The 20,235-nt window shown below is 39.8% G+C and overlaps 1 protein-coding gene across 4 annotated transcripts in view; it reads right to left on the reverse strand.

The window, feature by feature from the left end:
• Positions 1 to 20,235, reverse strand: part of Ophn1 (oligophrenin 1) — a 326,237-nt gene that overhangs the window by 134,520 nt on the left and 171,482 nt on the right. For all 4 annotated transcript variants that reach the window (XM_040744230.1, XM_040744229.1, XM_040744232.1 and 1 more), the window contains 8 exons: positions 19,110 to 19,214; positions 17,499 to 17,628; positions 15,526 to 15,626; positions 12,566 to 12,657; positions 8,974 to 9,052; positions 6,801 to 6,834; positions 6,231 to 6,293; positions 4,785 to 4,859 (listed from right to left, as the gene is read on the reverse strand). In XM_040744230.1, coding sequence (XP_040600164.1) covers positions 4,785 to 4,859; positions 6,231 to 6,293; positions 6,801 to 6,834; positions 8,974 to 9,052; positions 12,566 to 12,657; positions 15,526 to 15,626; positions 17,499 to 17,628; positions 19,110 to 19,214 — 679 coding nt within the window. The remainder of the gene's footprint in view (positions 1 to 4,784; positions 4,860 to 6,230; positions 6,294 to 6,800; positions 6,835 to 8,973; positions 9,053 to 12,565; positions 12,658 to 15,525; positions 15,627 to 17,498; positions 17,629 to 19,109; positions 19,215 to 20,235) is intronic.

Below are 20,235 nucleotides of genomic sequence, written 5' to 3' on the forward strand. Positions count from 1 at the left end.
CTGATGCAGATCAACAGGATCCTATAACTGGGATAGTATGAATTTATTTTGAGAGGAAAAGATAAAGTCATCTATGACCTGTAAGTTCTGCAAGGTTCTATGCTCACTGAGGGCAGAGACTTGTCTGCCTTTCACTACTATATCCCCACTATCCAACACAGTAGCTGGTACATACAAGTATTCAATAATACACAGAGTGTGTTCAAGAATAGTTCATCTGCATGCAGTGGCTTCAAACAGAGAATTTAGGGACTCCAAGACATCAACAGAAATCAAGAGGGTGACAACTATAGCACTCTTTGTAATACACCCAAAGGCCTCAACATATTACTCCACAGATAACTTGCACACATACTTTGGTGGTTACCAAGTGCTCTCTAATTGAACCTAACACCTGCTCCACAAGAGGGATACAATATCTGGTACTAGCAACCTAATTACTCAGTGCTAATGAATTAATGGTTATTACAAGAGCATTCACAACCACTAACTTAAAAAAACAGCATGATCCCTAAGAGCAATATATAAACATTTGTCCTTATATCACACAGGTAAGCATAATCATCATCCCCATCATGGAAATTTCTCTTTGCAAAACAAAGAGACTGTCACAGAAAATTACAACCAATCAAAATGCAGAGATGTAAAGCCCAGTCCCTACAGAACATTGTGGAAGAGGAGGCAAAAAGATTCTAAGAGCCAGATGATTAGGGACTTGACTGTGAGACTTTGTCTCCATATAATATCTGAAGCTACATCTGTAAAGTTCCATCAACAAGGCTGCCCAAACATGACCTTAACAATGAGGACAACAAAGAACATGCCAAACCAGATGGGGAAAAGCCCATGAGACCTCCAACCCCACACTAAAAACTACAGGCAACTGAGTAAATCTGGGAGTGGGAGGAGTGAGTCTCCTGAGGGAAGAGCACACCAATTGGTTGTCCAGTGACAAATGGCCAGCCCTGAAAACATACATACAAGTAACATTATGTGGACTTAACAGGTTATATTTAGGAATATATGTGTATAGAAAAATACATACATGTGTGCAATAACAATTGAAGCAAAAAGAAATCATGAATTTGAAGAAGAGTGAGGAGGGTCATATGGGAGGGTTTGAGGGAGGAAAGGGAAAAAGGTTGGAATTAAATTACAGTCTCAAAAATAAAAAAGTAAAGAAAAAATGAACTGAGTTGAGGAAATATCTACAAATAAAGGAAATAGTCAATCATTTACAGTTACTGAAAATGAATGACTTTCAAATGAATAACACTGGCAATTGCTAATAATCTACTGTAGCAAGGTTTTAGATTCCTCTATTCCCTGGTAATTCTAAAATGTCATAAGCATGTTCAATTGTGTCTTACACTCAAGAAGCATGTTTCTTTCCCTAGACTCTTTGTTTTGTATAAAGCACTGCCCCATTCTAATTTCTGAGCTAGACAATTTCACAAATCTAATTACTTAGAACAGAGAGGGAAAGCCATGGGGGAAAGTTCAGTCTTCCAGGATAGAACCTGTGATACAACGTCAATTCCAGACTCACAGAACAGCATCCCATTTTGTAGAGTTCCAGTTACCTGGAAACAAATTGTTACAGAATAATCAACATTGTTTTTCCCCAGACCTAAGTCAGTAGCCAGTAGGAGGCAAAATGTTCCCCAGTGTGTATTATTGAAAATTTTCATCTCAACGTTTCTTTTAAATATATGACTTGCAAATATATGCATATACACTGTGAGAGAGCAAAGCCCATTGCAAGGCTCTGCCCAGCCACACAGGCATTTCTCACTATATGGAGAAGAAAACAGAACAACATTTTCATTTTTATGAAGCCATACATAGGGTTAGTGAACTAATAAAAATAGGGATATAATGGTTGCTCTATGTGCCAATAATTTCAGGGAGTTTAGCTGATGACATAAAGAAACTGATTTGAAGCTATAGCAGTTTTACAACATTATGCTGGGGGAAAAAAAACATGGATAATAGTTATAATGAGAGCCCATGGGAATAAAGCCAACAAATTAAGTGATAATAGTTTTAATGAGAGCCCATGGGAATGAAGCCAACAAATGAAGTGCAAAGGGTGTCTTAAAACCAGTATAAGTAATGGAGTTAACAGTGCCTTGTAGCAGTACTGCTTGTCATCTGGAGAGTAACCCTTACTCCTTGGCTTTTGCTGCACTTTTTCAGCTCCTTATCTTCTGAAAGCATTGGACTGAATATTTATGTGCTGTCTCTCTGGTGCTCTCTTTCCTGAATTCCTCTCCCATGTTAAAGCCCCTGTGAATTAGAGTCTCCCAGGATAACCAGGGGAAACTCCTTGTCAAGGTCACCTGATTGACAATCTCAATTTTACCTGTCTACTGCATTCCCCTTGGCCATCTTTAAAGGAAATCTGAAAACTATGCACTTTATCCAAGCTTCAGCTTTCCACACACTTTGTCCTCTGACACTTTGTAAAAGCTAAGCTTACCAGACACCTCACCATCACTCACAAAAGGAAGATGAGCGGCTTACAGTGAACAAAAAGAATGTGTTTCATTTTAGTCACAGAAAACATAAGCACCTATGAACTATCTATACAGGGAGCATCAACAGAGAGTCTAGTGTTGATTCCTTGAGTTTTACAGCTTACTGTCTTGGCTATTCCCAGTGTGCTATACAGACACAATGATGGTAGTCTGTACACATTCTCGGGTATGACAGGACCAAAGCAAGACAGAAGCATGGGCTTAACTGACAGCATCTGTATCCTTAGAACTCAGAAGTCTGGAATGGAAATTCTGAGATTGCAGCACATAGGTGCTGGTACCAAACACACAGAAAAATTTTCACTCCCAGACACAGTAGGACAACTGTCACAAGATTTGTTGTCTTGTCGTAATGATTAGAAGATAAGACAAACTATATGGGGCTACTGCCTTTATCCACTGAATAGACAGCACAGGGCTCTGGCTAACAAAATGGACACTGAAAGGAAAGCCCTGCCTTCACCACAGCATGCTATCTGAAAATGCTATCTAAATAACAAAGGGAATTAGAAAACTCCCTTTAGCTAGCTAACATCTTATTCAACTGAAGAAACCAGAAGGGGGAAAAAACCTTCTGAGAAGTTTAGCTAGAATTTCTAAGGCATGGGCTGAGGATGGTCTTTAGTGGTAGAAGATTCTCCTTGAACACATAAAGCCCTCACTGCCATCCCCAGCACTACAAGAAAAAAAAGGGAATGTACACAGCAGAGTACAAAATAAGAAGGATCTACGTAGAGAAAGCAGTGGCCAAAACCTATGTAAGGATCTCCTTGCCTCAGCAGCTAAATACAAAGCCTTGTATAAATAATAAAGACAGGGTGACACTCCACAGGCTAGGTAAAAACTAAGGGAGTATTTTGCTGTAAAATGCCAAGAATTCACAGAGCTAGTGGACGTGTGTGTGTGTGTGTGTGTGTGTGTGTGTGTGTGTGTGTGTGTGTGTACGTAGTTTGTATATTCGGGTATGTGTGCATGTATGTGTGTGCCTGAGTATAGGATTGTACATGCCATGGCTGGAAAGTGGAGGTCAGAGCACATTCTCTAACGCAGTTCCTCACCATCTAAACTTTTGGAGACACTTTCTTCTTCACTGAGACATGGCTAGCCTAGCTCGCCTACAAGCTTCTAGAATGGCTGTCTCCACTAGCCATTCTGCCACACGTACACTGGGATTATAGATGATCCCTATCTTATCTGGCTTTTACACAAGTTCTGGGGACTCAGACTCAGGTCCTCAGACTTGCATAGCAACTGACTTAGCCACTGAGCCCTGTCTCCCACCTCAAATTTATGTTCTAGTCATTAAGAATGAAGACATAAGAAGACATAAGAGAAGTCAAGACTTACTTGGGAGTCTAAACAGGTCAGTAGAGAACACTTTGTCTGCTCTAACAAACTTACAAAAAAATCTTGAATTGATAGTTACCTACAAAAAAAAACAACAAAAATCCCAAAACAAACACAACCCTCCAAAAAAACCCACCTTAATACTTTTTACTCAATGAAAATAAGACACTCAGTAAGTCCTAACAGTAGACATCCAATAAAGATGACAACACACATACACACACTTTTAAAAGGAAAATGCAAACCACATCCAGGATAAATATCACTCAGTAGAGGAAAAAGTAAAGGCATGCCAAGACAGAACTCTGGTAAATGCCTTTAAAACTTTAAACGGTAGGAGGGGAAAGTGGATCCAGGAAGTCTCTTGACTGTTCAGCAGCACTAAATGTTAAAAGAATGAGTGGAGTATTCTATCATGGGAGTCAAGTAAGGAGACAGTTCCCAGGAAGGAAACAGTGTTCAACCAGAAAGTGAGTAAGACAGACTGGAGTGCTCCTTGCACTTGCCAAGCACATACATGACCATCATGGCCAGAGAAGTGCCAGCAAAGAGGTAGCGGTAGAACTGGATTTCCTAGGGCCTGATGAGTGAATAAGATGAGAGGGGACAGACATGTATTCAATGCACGATGGTCTGTGACTCAAGGTGTGCACAATAGTTGTCTGTTTCTCCTCTGAAAACATGTTCATAATATTCTACAGGCCAGGTATGGCTACCCTTGAGAGGTTGAGGCAGGATGACTGAGTCTAGGAGTTTGAGACTATTCTGAGCAACAAAAACATGACTATAACTCAAATTCAAATGTTCTTCGACCTTCCTGAGATGTGTTTTTTCTCGTTCAGTTACATTTGTTTCTACATAAACCACTCCCAATTAAACAATATGTAAAATTGTTACCAAAAAAGGCATTAAGCAGCTTCTGAACCTGGATGTTGCTGCCCACTGTGCGGTATAACCCTTCTGTCTTGATCCCTAGGAAAAGAAAATCAGATCTTCATTAGGATAGTTCCAGCTTTTATGTTCCCCAAGACAGAGGAAGGAAGCCCTTGTACACTGGTGTCAGTTACAGACAACAAAGAGACCCTCTTCTCTCTTCTAGTTATCCGGCCTTCCCCTGTTACCATCCCAATCGTATCAAAAAATTATTCATCACAACTCCACTGGATTGCACATGTCCCCTATTAATCTGAAGGGAAGAGAAAACACACCATAGAAGAAATAAAAATCATGTGTTTCATTGAGTCACAATAGATAGATGAGAACAGTCAGCCATGTTGGAAGGGAACTAGCGATTAAGAGACAAGGAGGTAATACCCCCCCCGTTTTCCTCTCAAGCTGTGATGTAAAGGAGGAGAGGGTTGGAATATGGAAAATATGAAGCAAAAGTCCGTTTTTGTGCTGAGAAAGGCTGAAGCAAAGTTTCAAAGAAAACAGAGTGATTCATACACCAGCATTCTAAGCATCCTCAGAAGGAAACAAAGACCTTTGGTTCGTGAAGAAACATGCTGATTCTATGTAGCCCCAGTTTAGATTCGACCCCATCAATTTTTACATTGATAATAAAATGATATTGTGGTAGAAGCTGAGCTCTTGGTCAATTGAGATGGAACTACCACTGAACTGCTTGAGGAACCCTAGGTGCTGTTTCAGAATGCATTCCAAGTCATTGCAAGGCTCTCCTCTCTAAAAGTGGGAACACGCAGAATGCATATATGCTTGGATGAGGAATGCTATGATGGTAGCCAGTTTAGAACTGGCTTGAATTTAAACAAATGTGTCCACTATACAAGCTGTGGGACCACAGTCCAGAAATGGAGCTGTGCTAGGGGAATTCTGAATGCTTGCGAGAAAATGTCAAGAACACAGGAATCTTGTGACCTCAGTATCTTCAAAAACACAGAATTGTCCTTGGACTATGTTTTTATGCCCCTCCCGTGTGTAGCACATGGGAGTGAGTCTACTTGAAATTATTCTTTACAACTGGCTATTGTCATTTATTTATATGCCTCTTCAGAAAAACATGGTTTGCCACATGTGGTTTGTCCTTGTGATTGTATTCTTTACTAATGTGAATTTTCTTAACCCTTAGAGTGTAAATTGTCTGAGGCTCTAAATAAAGTTTGCTATTGCATGAGACTTCAGTCTGCCTCATTTTTAGCCTCCACTCTTCCAAGTCCGACCACCGATTAAATTGGTAAACATGAGATTTATTTTTAAAAAGTTGCCATCCTACAGACAGGGCCTGACTAACAGACAGTGTCAAGCTTACTTTAGAGACGGTTCCTTAGGATAAAAGCAGAGTGGCCAAATTCAGCCATTTCAAGGTGATGGTTTAGATCTTACCTTTGGTCTCAATAAAATTGATGCACTTCCTAACAAACTTGAACCCCACTTCATTCAGCTCCACTGTTTCGAGGAAAGGAAAGGAGAGTTAGCTCAGAGCATAATAAGAAGTACCTTCCCAACATTCAAGAGTCACAGGAACTGTGTTAAGAGTACTGGGAGGGCTGGGGCTCATCTCCACTCAACTTAGATTGAATGATGCCATGCTCAGGGTAGGTTTAGACTTTTATAACACAAAATGTTTCCATTTAGCTCTGTATATCACATCTACCCTAAACATGAGCAACATCAAATATGAAATGCTACTATGGAAATGCACACAATTCTGGTCATCTGTCTAGAACAAGGAGGAGACAATATATTCTCTGCATCCTCAGTACCATTCACACCATAAGTTTCAATGGATTGACTTCCCTAGTTCAATGAATACACAATTTCAAATCAGGGCGAGGTTTCATGATACACAGATTTGCATGAATGGTGTATGTCACCAATATTAGCATGTACTGTCATCACTGGGACAGCTTTGCGCTTATGATGTCAGGAGAGTATAAAATGGGAATTACTTACTTTCTTCCTGTTTTGTTATAGGGCTGTGGTAGATCTACAAAAGAAGAGAAACCAAAAAAGGCTCAGTTATCGTGACTCACTACAGATAAGCAGGGCAACCAGGATTGAATTTCCTTCCCTAGACAGACTATCAAAGCTGTAACAACAAAGGAAAGGCGGTTAAACAGAGTTATCTTTGCCCAGATCCCCAGAAAACACAGTCCCTGAAAACTGTAGATGTTCACAGAAGCTGCAGCTGACTCACCTTAGATATTTCCTTAGGTGAAGCTTAGGGCATTTCAGTGGTGGAACAAGATATAATAAAAGAAGGGTTTTCTCAAGGACACCCAGGTAATGGGCATAAACAGTAAAATAGCTAACGGATGCCTCTCTTTCGAAAGGCAAGAATTCTGCTGAAGGAGACTGGTGAATGTCTCAGAGTCATCTTGAAGTGTGTACTCCAATTACTATGTACAAGGCCAGTATGAAGATTTGGGCTTCTTTGAGACTGGTCTTTGTTGTGCCCATATGTCATTAGGAGACTGGACATGTGCTTTCCATTCTCTAAATTTCATGTTTCCCATCAATACAACAATCAGGTTTGGAACCAATGTTTCCTCAAGCCATGATCCTCTAGGACAGTTGAAGCAGAGGCATACACATAACACGTATAATCAGTGGATTTGGCATTTAATGAGGCAGCAACACTAATGGGGTGAGGCTGAGGGGATTAAGCCCAGCCTCTCCTTTTCAAAGGAAACGTGCTATATATGTCAGCATTCTCATGAATATTACAGTGAGAGGCATTTCTGCATTGTGCAGCATTTGCTGTGACTTTTGTAAACAAGAGCTTAGGAAAGTCTGCGGCAATCAAGCCGGTGAGGCTGCATATTCAGGCGATCTATGCTTTAGAATCATTTTCCACAACAAATATCTTCTGATCTTCAAAAGCCTACAGGGAGACCAAGTGCAGGAAAGGGAGTGAACATGCAAAGGCTTTGCATGTCACAGCACATGTGATGGTCAGAGGACAACCATGCAGGGATTAGATAACTGAACTCAGGAGGTCCCAGGCTTGATGGCAGGCACCTTTACTCACTAAGCCATCACTGGCCCTAATTATGCCTCTATCCTCCACAAAGAACAGAAGACACAAAGAAAGAATATGTTTCCCTCAACAGGCTAGCTTTTCAGCTCTCCACTTGAAGAGAGCAAGGAGGTAATACTGTAATAGTCCTACAGTTGTCCTTCCAACCAGGGAAGAAGACCCAAAACTAATTTAGCACTCTGCTGTTTGTAGGATGGTTTTCACTTGATTTATCAAAGTAATCCTCAGAGATACATAGAATAGAAATCATTAAAAAAAACATTTCATTAAGAAGAAGAAAATTGAGGGACAGGAACTAAAATAACTTGCTAAAGTCCTCGCCATGTAACAACAAAGCCAGGACCAGGCATTTGTAGTTCAAACACCACAAAGCTCACGTTATGTTCTATGCCACTAAAAGAAACTACTAGAACAATATTGAAGAGACAGTGCTTTTCAATGATTTCTGCTTTTATTGTTCTACATCTAGATCTGTATCGGACTCTGCTAGGGAACTTTTCTCTCTACCTGCCTAACACTGAATTCTGCAAGAGAACAAACAGAGTTTCTGGTGCAAGAGAGGCTAAAAAATCGCTTTAAATGAATGCCAAATGGAGGCTTACTTACATCCATGACAATTATTTTCCACCCTTCTATATGAGCAAATCAATTCTATAAAAGGAAGAGGGATTACTTTTCATTCTTAAGAATTTGTGGGAATAGCTACAGAGTTTAATACAGAGGCAGGGGGTCTTGGTGCCTTCTCTGGAGGCAATCATAGACAAATCCTAGGGAATTCCCTCACCTCTAGAACTGAAGTTGGATTATGCAAGACATCAGCAGTAACAATTCGTTCTAGCACTAAGATTTAGAATCTGATTAACCCACGGCCATTTCCTCACTGGAACCACTAGAGGGCCCTCATACACTGGCCTATGCTGTTGATGTTGCTCTCCTCTCTCTCTCTCTCTCTCTCTCTCTCTCTCTCTCTCTCTCTCTCTCTCTCTCTCTCTCTCTCTCTCTCTCTCTCTCTCTCTCTCCACTCACCCCTGTGTGTGTGAGAGACAGACAGAGAGAAAGTGTGTGTGTGTGTCTAAGGTTACTTACAGGTTCTTTCCCATCCATGGCTTCCATCCATAACCTTCTATTTGCTTCTGAAGGCGCCTGCAGAGTGATGGTTCCTGGTCTGGAATGGAAAAAAGATAAGTTTAAAATCAGAAAATTCACCTGAGAGAATGGTGTCTTGTGCTTCTTTAATCATTTTTTATCGAATTTCAATTAGTGGATATTCAATGTACAAAATGATGGATTTTATTAGAACATTTTCATACATGTATGCAATGTACTTCACAAACCAGATTTTTAACAACTACACTATATGGCCTCTTATCTGTGGCAAATTGCTTCAAACTTTGTTTTATTCTATTCACTACTTGGCCATGTATTGTGGTCTGAAAATATAAATACACATCCATACACACACTCCAAACTTTTTTTTATTAAATGTAATCACCAATGAGACAATAGTAATAAGTTGAGTATGGAGGAAGTGACAAGACACCTTTATAGGAAAGTTTGAAGAGGTGGGTCCATCCCCTTCTATTCCTTCTTCCATGTGTTCTTTCCGGGGGATGAAGAAGTAAGGCACTATCTTGGAAACCAAGATTCCCAGTCTCCAAACCTGCTAGCCCCGTGATCTTGAACTTCCAACCGTATAACTCTAAGAAATGAATTTCTGATGCTTATGCTCGGGTATTAAGGCAATGAACTGGGAGAAGACTGTTTTTATCCAGGTACATTAAAGATTGATATACCTAGTATAATATATTTTGATCTTCAGAACCAAGCTGGGGCTGACCATATTCTTGCAGGCAAGAAGCCTTGGCACAGTCTCTGGCTAGCAACATCATAAGCTTGCCTCTCACCTTTCTGTGTCATCCAGCCTCATTCTGAGGTGCATGAGGTAAGGCAGTAACAAGAACATTCAGCGATTCTGGGTTGATCACTATGCCTCTTTGCACGCCACTTCTTCATCTCTAAGGGCGCTGGAACATACACTATGGGAAGTACTTCCCAGTGCTGCCATCAGGGGACTCCTGTCATACTTGCCTCTTTCATTCCAAATACCCCTTACCCAGCAAGCCAAATGATCTTTAAGAGAAAAGTAACCAAAAAAGCCAGCAATTGGCTCTAGAAACTAGACTCGTGCAAATTCACCTTTCTCTAAAACCCTCATCCTTTGGGATACATATTGCAGGACTGGAAAGCCTATGATGATAGCTATCATCCAAATGGCAAAGCTAAATGGAAGGAGAGCAAGAAAATAAACAAGAGACATGAAAGTAACCAGGCAGAGAAAGAAGTGCTCTGGCGACACTCATCAAATCCAGCTAGCAGCCCGAGGCACAGGCTTGCTTTTGACTAAATGTGCAACTACTAGGGAAGCATTTGGAGACTTTGTTTTCTTGTTTGTTTGTTTGTTTTTGTTTTTCTTTTGAGACAGGTTTTCCCTGGGTAACATTCATGGCTGTCCTGGAACTCTCTTTGTAGACCAGGCTGGCCTTGAACTCACTGAGATGCTCCTGCCTGAATTTGGAGATTCTTTAGTGCCACAAATAGTCAAATTAAAAGAATATTAAGGACAAGACAGAAGCCTGGAAAAAGGACTGAGTTCTGGTCCAGGCTCCCTCATGTAGGATTCTGGTCCAGGCTCCCTCATGTAGGATTAGTTATGACATTAGACAAATTGTTTACCCTCCTGGAAGGTCCACTTGCCCATCTGGAACCAATAGGCAAAGTATGGCACATATGCATCAGTGCAATGGTTAAGGAGGTGGCCTTCTAAGAGATTCAAACACCTGGACTTAGCCTTGGATCTACCATTTAGAAGCTGCATTATTCCAACTGGTTAACTTTCCTTTGCCTATTTTTCATCCTTTGTGAACTAGAGGAATACCAACCTCTACTCTATACGATGAGACTAATGAAAATGACATTTCACGGGCTGAGAACAGGGTCTAACAGGCAGGATGCACTTGGCAAGCAACATCACTTGCTGACATTATTGTTAAAACCTGCTAAACTCCTTCTGATATGAGCCTGCAATTTCAAATATGGGTATAAACATCATTCTTTGTAAAGCTATTTGATCTTCCCGAAAAAAGGGGAAGTGGCTGCCACAGGCCTGACAAAGTCCCTCTTGCAGAGAGGTGTGTCAGCATCTTTTCATTAGGATATTGACTATTATAATCAATAATGGCATAAGATAACAAAGGAAATGGAGACCCACAGACCAAGATCCTGCCTTCCTACAGAATCAGTTAATATATTTGACTCTTGGTGTCTTCAGGTATAAAATGGGGTGAGATGATTCAATAAGACAGTGGTTTTTAAAGTGCAAATAAAATGGTAACTAAGGTCACAGACGCATCATAACTTTTAGTTCCTGAGTTCTACTCTAAAAGAGTCTCAAAATTCTGGGAAATAAAATCCCACAACATATCTAAGAATTAACAAATTTGCTACCTACAATGAGACAAGCATATCACACTGTGCAAGAAACATAAAAGTAAAGTGACCCAGTTTCTCACCCAGGGCCAAACTGTTTGCAATTGCGTTGAGTTGGGGATATTATTTATAGGTAGCTGGCAAAGTTAAGCTAAAACATGGAATCAGACATGGAAAATGTAGTCACTTTTAAGAACCTTGATGTTGAGAAACCAGAGATGCTACAGGGTCACACAGGGAAGTCAGAATCCACTGAAGGTGGGGTTTAAAAGCATAAGGTGGAATTGTCCTTCATTAGATAGCTTGGGTACAGGGGAGAGAAAAAGAAGGCATTGGAGAAAAATAATATAATCATGCTCCAAAGCCAGGAGTGGTGGCGCACATCTTTAGTCCTAGCACTCCTGAGGCAGAGGCATGAGGATACTCTGCTTGAGGTCAGCCTCATCTACATAGTGAGACCCTGTCTCAAAGTAAAATAAATAAAAAGACAAATAGAAATCTTTGCCAGTCAGTGGTGCACACTTTTAATCCCAACACTTGGGAGGCAGAGGCAGGCGGATTTGTGTGAGTTTGGGGCCAGCCTGGTCTATAGAGTGAATTCCAGTACTGTTATATAGAGAAATCCTGACTTGGAAAATTTCATGACCCATATTGCTAGCAGTGGTTCTAATATTTGGGGTCAACAAACTAATCTAGTTCAAATACATATCTTCGAATTAAGAAAAGCTTGCATCATTTTACAGTGAGTATGAAAAACTCCCCAAACCACCTCTACTCTTTGCCCTATCTGTCTTCCTTTAAACATTGTGTCAATCAACTTTCTAAGTTATACCAAGAGTGTCTTAAAAGAACAAGCATGGTTATTCTGTCAGCATCACAGCATTAAGAAAGAAAAATAATTACATGTATGACAGCAAATTAAGTTCTAGGGGAAGACTTTCTGCCCAGAGCCAGTCAGTCAAGTAAATGTGGCTGAGGGATATACAGAAAATAAAAACAAAAACAAGCAAACAAACCAGCCCTGGGCATGGTCTCACAGGGACCCTTGTGAAGGGCAAACTGAGGGGCAAGACACTGGCCTATGTATAAAGGGCTCATTTTCAACAACAAGAAGGAAGAGGAAAATACAAGACCCAGCCAAACACATGGATAGTGCATACTGACTCCATAAATTCACAGCACCACAACTTACCTTTCATTCGTTTCTATATCAAAACAGAACCTCTTGTCAATTGACTCTGTCTTTCTTCTCACACAGTATTTCAAAGTTAAATCCATGGGCCCCTGATATGAGAGAAGCATTAACAAGCTCTTATTTTAAATGCACAGACATTTCTTCTGTCTCCTGCATTGTCCTCAGGCTCACTTGGATGGTGTCAACCAAGACTACAGGAGCAATGTGCTGACTCACTGAGAACCAACCTTGCAATATCATGGTAGCTGGCTTCTCACGGTTCTAAGCATGAGTGGCTAAGACAAGGGAAAACCATGCAGGATAGGCAAGTTCCCAAGCATGACAGATTCAATAAGAAGCCCAAAATACATCACCTAAGGGCAGTGCAGGAGAAATGGATGGCCCAAATGACATTAAGTACACATAATAAAAATTTCAGGAGGCTTCTGAGAAGGGACGATGCAAGTGCACAAGTAGCTATCTAAAGTCATCCTTGGGATGTGTGAAAAAAGTAGAGTTTAGACGCTTCCTCCTAGATGAGGTACTGCACACCTTCAGGATGACAAAAATCATAAAAACACTCTCCCCAGAGCTAGGAAAAGAGTGGAAAAATAAGCAAATTTGTATTAATCAAAGCAAGATTTTTATATTTGACACATGTGGGATAGTGTGGTTCCTAACAGTACTGTGAGAAAACAAATCTGCCACAGACAAACCACATGATTCTCCGTTGCTTGTTTTCCTCTAGTGACACCAAAAGGGAGGCAAGGTTTAGTTAACACAATGAACCACACACTATACATGGTATTTTTAAGTAACTGGTTATTTTTTATTTTTTGCATTGGCTTTTACATGAACGTCCCTCACTATAGCCCTTACATAGTAGGGAATCTGGGCAGTAAAATGGCTGACTGTCATGCAAGTTGGTATAGTAAAAGTAGCATTAAACCAGGAAGCTTAAGATCTAGGGTACTGCCTTAGCTAATCCCTTTCCTAGTTATGTGACCCTGGCAAATCAGTTTCCCTCTATAAGTCTTAACTTTACAATCTATTAAATAACACTAGCATTATGGGCCTACTCTCTATGCCATCCCAAACATTATATATCACTGGCAAATACCAGTTTACTCAAAGTCAAAAAGTAACTAGATCACAGAGCCAAGAATGATACCCAGTTCAAACACAGTGGTATATGCACACCTATAATCCCAACACTCTAACTTGAGGGAGAAGGACAAGTCCAAGACTGGTCTGGATTACACAGTGAGATCCTGTCTCAGAATTTAAAATGTAAAAATGAATGAAACTCAATGTATAAATAATTTCAGGTCTTGATGCTCTTTGGCTAACTAGCTGGTACTCTACTCAGTGTGTTTGGCCTTTTATGGGCCAATCCTTTCTGCTTCCACCACAAGAACTCAACCCTCCATTAAGTCTTTAGTATGCCATTTTTATCCTAACAATTGGGATGCCATGTACAAGTTTCTTAAAGTGGGTGACAGAGTCATATAGGCATCATCCCTCTTTAGCTTTCACACCATTTAGCATCAGCAATGTAGCAGCTTAGGATCCTAGACTCCATCCATAGCACTCCATCTGCATCTACAGTCACCAAAAAATATTTTATGTTCCATAGGTGCAAAACATTTCACACATAAATCATACCCTTTAATGACTCCATGACATTGCATGTACTCTTCTCTCCACCCAAAGTGACTGTTGATCTGAATACACTGCTTTTTATCTCATAAACCACATTCAACTGGATAAGAAATCCAGGGTCATGCTTTACATCATAATGAACTGGAAGCCATTCTGAGCTACTTAAAACCCTATCAACAATCCCCAAGCCCTAACATGAAACAGAAAAAAAAGACTATAGCTAGTACTGCTCACAAGTACTTGTCACTCGGATACAACAGACAAATTCATGCTGACTGGGGACAATTTCTGTGCTATAGCCCAAGAAGAATTTACTGAAGCCTACTGACACATTTACCTAAGGGTGTTCCCCAGCTTGAACCTACATTTAAGGTAAAATAGAGGGCTCTGTGCTTAAAGATCAAGGCAAAAAATAGTTTCCAACAGTCTGCAATCAAAATCAGCCCACTCTAGTTTTCTATGTACCAGCAATACAGGACTGGTCATCTACAGAAACTATTAGTAGTAATAGGTAGTTTCCTCCAAATTCCTTGTTATGTAAATCAGGCCTTCGAGTGTATACTTAAAGTTTCCAACAATATGTAAATATTTAAAAAGGTACACGCTGACCAGATGAAAGGGGTACTTTCAGAAAATAAATGATGTGAAGATCAGTTTTCACCTGTCAAAACATCCATGAATGGGATGTAAACTACCTTGCTAAACTTACCTTGGCATTTTGGAAAGTAGGAGAGGGTTTGAAGAAAGGAAGAAACTTGAACTGCTTATAGAGATTTCAATGTGGTGTAGGTGATTCAAATTTCAGACAACAGATAATACATATGTTTTTACTAAATGCACTCTGGAAATTATATTTTTAAAACTTACTACTTAAAAGAATCTTCTATGTTTTAGATATGTTCTTTGAACAAGCGATAGGCAACTGTAATACTAAATAGGTGAAAACATAAAGACATAATCATAAACTCTGCTGGTAGGTGTTGTGTATGATGGAACATACCTGTCAACCCCAACACCCAGGATTCGGAGGCAGGAGACTTGCTGCAAGTTCAAGTAATATCTGTGCTACACAATGTGCTCCAGGCCAGCCTGGGTCACAGAACAAGACCCTGTCTCAAAAACCAAACCAAATAAGAATAACCAAAGTCCTGATCTTAGCCATGGCCCACATAAACCAAGGCCAAAGAGAACAGGTAAAATCCTAGTTTTACCCAACAGTGATAGACTTTATTATTTGACACTTTTGTCAATATATGTTCTTTTCTGAGATACAGCCACACTGATGAGCTCACAAAGCGACAGTATCAAGAACTGACCTGCTTAGCACCTGGCTTCTGTTCCATTGGTGTCATGGTGAGTGTCCTGGTGTCTTTCTCATACCGACAGTAGTATTTCACCCAGGATATCCCCAGAGCCCCTACAAAGATAGGAAAAGTGAGCTAGCAGATGGTTTCAACTCCACAAGGCACAAGATGTTTACTGTTTCTTTGTTTTTCCCCAATGCTTGCGATTGAACCCAAGGTGTCTACATACTATGCATGCATAGTCCAAGCCTATTGCTTACTCTGTGCAGACAAACCCCAGGTTAATCTCTGCCCTTCACCTGTGCTCCATCTTTACCTACCCCACCTACCCACTGTACACACAGAGAATCTCACCAACTCTTTCCCATACTCATTCTTGGCTATTGCCATAGGTCCTAGGAATAGAGAGACACCTATACATCCAGAAGCGAGAAGCTCATGCCAGTGTTCGTCTTTCCTGAAACCTCTCATTTGACTACCACAGAGTTGTATCCTTTCCAATCCTTACATGTCTCTGCTTCAGCTACCTCCACTTCTCCTACCTCTTTAGTAATGAATTAGTTAAGGGAAGCTCTCATTGTCTTCTTTTCCTAATACTTATAACATTACCAATAAAGTACAAATTTACCCATTAATCATTTCAAACAGACTCCTCTGATTCCCCCGTTTCTGACTGATTCCTAGCCAACCCATCTTCATCATTTTGCTAGAGAATTACTTTAAAATACATTTCCATTGATATCATTTCCCTTGCAAATCACACATGGCTTACTTTGCCCAAACAACTTTGTCCACCTTCAAAGCCCTGAACAATTTGATGAAACTGACCATTCTGGAGTTGTCATTGGGCACCCTCACCTCTGTGTTCCTGTGTTACTGAATTACTTTCAGTTCCCAATACTTAAATGGGCATATCACTTGTACTACAAACTCAAATGTATTTAAAATGGATTGCACACAACATATATTTAAGAACGAATAATTACATCAGGATAACAAGGGCCACCCTTGACAAACCAAGACCTAAGCATGAGGTATGCTCTCCAACATTTCTGTGCCTCTACTCGTATAGCAGCACATACCTGGAGATCTCTCCCAACCCTTATCCCATTTTTTTACCTGTCACACTGAACATTCAAATTCTACGTCAAACATCACTCCCTCAGAGAAGTTTTTAGATAAGTCAGTGCATAAAATGTTTCATGAAAATACTTTTCTATGTCTCCTATCAGTCTGAGAATTCCTTTGAGAAAAAAAAAGAAAAGACATGTTACGTCTTTTTTTCTACTCTCAATGTATTGCACAGCATTTGGCAGAAGTGATGCTTGCTGAGTGCTCATTCAACTGAGTGACAGCCATTTGACAAGTGAGAGAACTGAGGCAGGCACAGAAGCACCAGACAGTACATAGCAGAGGTTCTCAGCTAGAGGCAATTCTACTTCACTGGAGCCAGTTCAAGTTGTGGTGTACGGAGAGTCCTACTAACACAAAGTGAGGAGAAAACTAAGATGCTGCCCACCGCTTTCTCCTGTACAGTTGCTGAGGATGGTGGGTGGAATAGGAAAGATACACTGGAAAGAGTATCAGAATCTAGTGCCTGTTCTAAAACTCAGTGATCTCTAGTGTAAAATGAACACAATGTGGAACTGAAAATTAAATGGGATGAGGCTTTTAGAATACTGTGCATAATATTGCGATTAATATGATCCTTCTTTGCCCTACCTCCTTTTTGAACCTAAGTTCACCATACACAATTAACATTCTTATCTTGAATCTCAGAGAAAACATTTAGATCTTACGACACTAGAGACACAGTAACCTAGCTCCCCCTCAACTTGCTTTCTTTTGCAATTTTCTATCCCCACCCTGCCCTCCCAGGAGTTGTATCTGGTATGGATCTACAAAAAACAGGAATTCCCAGCATTCAGAAAGGTAACATGGCAAGCCAACATGAACCCAGGGGATGATGCTGCAAGCCCACACACATTTCTCCTGTGTATACAGATAGCCTTCAATGGTTGGCTGTCCTGGAAGTTTGCATGTCTGAGGAGCTTCTTTCATCCTTTTCTTAAGTTCTTCCATCTCTTCTCGGGTACTGGAGAAATGATTTCTTGTCTGTCAAGAAATCATTACAATCATTATCATCACCATTGTCATCAATGGGACTGTGTATTTATAGGTCTTAGATAGAGTAGAGAGATTTCTCTGTTCATGGCATGTGCTAAAACATATAGAAGACTACTGAATAGTAATGACTAGAAAATAATTCTGGAGTTTGATGTTATTATGAAGTAGAAATGAAACAAAAACGCAGATACCACAAGAAGCAAGAGGTTTTACCCAAAGGGTTAATCCAAGCTACAAGTAAATAAATTAAAATTCTGAGATTAGACTGGTCTTCCTTTACAATAAGGGCAACTACAAAAAGGTTCCCAAAGATAGTAGTATTACCATGGCAACTTCTTTCTGTTAGTGAAGAAGATAAGTACTATGCTGGTTGACCCCAGCTGTCAACAATACTAACAATGAGTCAGCCATGAGTACACATGCGAACGCTTGGTATTAGCTCACATTTGTCAAGTTACACATGGCAGAAGAGTCAACTTGATTGTAGAAAGATTTTGTAAGTCAGCAGAAAATAGGTACTCTCAGGTTCAGGTAAAGGAGAGGACCCAGAAGGAAGGAATAGATGCAGAAAGAAAAAAGTAGGTAAAACTGTACATCACAATCACCCTAAGCAAGCATCTTACAGCAATTTTGAATTTAAAAATTCATCTATGAAAGTCATGCAATGTAGCACCCATTCCAATGTCACCTAATCTTAGTGACACCTTCTCTGATTACCAGCTGTTACACTCTCTATGCTTCTTTAAAAATGTTGGTTTGATTCCATATAGCAACAAATACTATAAGGGATTATGATTTATCTGTGGTTATACCTCTACCCCAATAAAATATATAATCCCTATAGACAGACAAACCTTGATGCCTCTTTCTGGCATGCCAGGGACTTCTACATTGTCTTACATAGGGTATACTGGGGTATATTTTCATTGTATCCATAAATACTCATCAAATGTGGGCTAAGTGATAAAAATCAGTAAATTCTCATGTTTTAATAATAAAATGTCATGTTTGTGTTCATTTATAAGAACTAATATGTACAACAAGATGGAGAAGCCCTTTAAAATTCATTTGTTTACTAAGTGATGAAAGAAGAAAGAAGATAAGTAAGGACATTCATAATGACAAAGGCCACAAGTCTCTTAATTAACTTTTGAATTGGCTTAAGGCATAAGCCTTATATTTAAATAAGCCTACAGCTGGATTCTGATCTATGAGAGAAACAGTAAAGTACCAATGCTTATAGAGGCATTCCTGAATAGAGGATAGGTTTGAAGAGCAGGAAGCCTCAACGAGAGGAAGAGTCAAACCTGAAAAAGCAAGAACATGCCACTATGTTAACATGTTTGGACTCCACACCACAATGTCCTGACAAATTGTCTATGGTGCAATAACCTGGAATTCCAAAGTTTAAACCACTGGGGCTCACATCCTACTGGAAAGCCAGGTGAAGACATCCACATACAACTCACATTCTGTAAACTGAGCTGCAGCTGCTGTTTATATGGGAGGAAATCCTGTGTGAGCTCCACAGTCAAGCTGTTGGAAATGAAGAGGCTGTGAAGAAAGGCCAAGACCTAAGGGAGACAGACAAAAAACACTTTTAGAAACTGAGAATTATCTATCACCAGCACTCCCTAACTGAACAAGTAGAGGAGCCATGACGTCAGGGAAAAAATTCAGAATGTTTACCAAGTACACTGTTAAGAGCAGTCCTGGTGGCACAAGCAGGTACACACATAAGTATCCTCATATTAGGTTAAATACTTCACTTTCATTCGGTCTCAGAAAGTAAATAGTAAATCCAGGTCTTTCTAGATGACATACAAAACCACTCAGGAATTAGATGCTGCAGGAAATGACTGCATCTCTTCTCTAAACTGGTATAGCATCTCTCAGCCAAAAATATCAAATCTAAAACTGAAATTTTTCAAGGAGCGATATAGGACCAAATATGGAAGTTTTTACACCTAGCATCATGTGATAAATCTCGGGTACACGTTGAAAAATGTAAATACAATAAACATATATCATTAAACCTTCTGGTTATAAGTATAAGGGGTTTAAGAAATATAAACAGACCTTGTGTTTAAACTGGGGGCCCATTTAACATATTTCATCATATGAATTAAAATATTCCATTTTTTTCTACAATCCCAACCACTCATGGCCCAAGTCATTTTGGGTAACAGATAGTCAATGTATATATCCACAGGAGTTGCCCACAGCAGTTGCTTCTTGCAGAAGATGACATACAAATGATGAGCAGAGCACTTTTTAAGTTTCAATACATTCGAATCATGGTCAGTGAGATGGCACAGGGGGTAAAGGCAAATGCATCACAAACCTGAATTCAATCCTCAGTACCCACAAAGAGTTCAAAGGAGAGAACTGACTCCACAAAGTTGTCACTTGACCTCTACATATATGCTATAGCACAAATATTCCTCACAATAATAATATATTGTTTCATTCAATCCCATCAAAAACAAAATGTACATGTAAACAAAACTGAAAGAAAATACAATTTTCTTTTATCAAATTATAAATATATAAAATAAATGTTCACTATTTGCAAAGCATAATAGGTAAAAGTAT

Source organism: Mesocricetus auratus, unplaced genomic scaffold, assembly GCF_017639785.1.
Source record: "Mesocricetus auratus isolate SY011 unplaced genomic scaffold, BCM_Maur_2.0 Super-Scaffold_100003, whole genome shotgun sequence".
Taxonomy (NCBI): domain Eukaryota; kingdom Metazoa; phylum Chordata; class Mammalia; order Rodentia; family Cricetidae; genus Mesocricetus; species Mesocricetus auratus.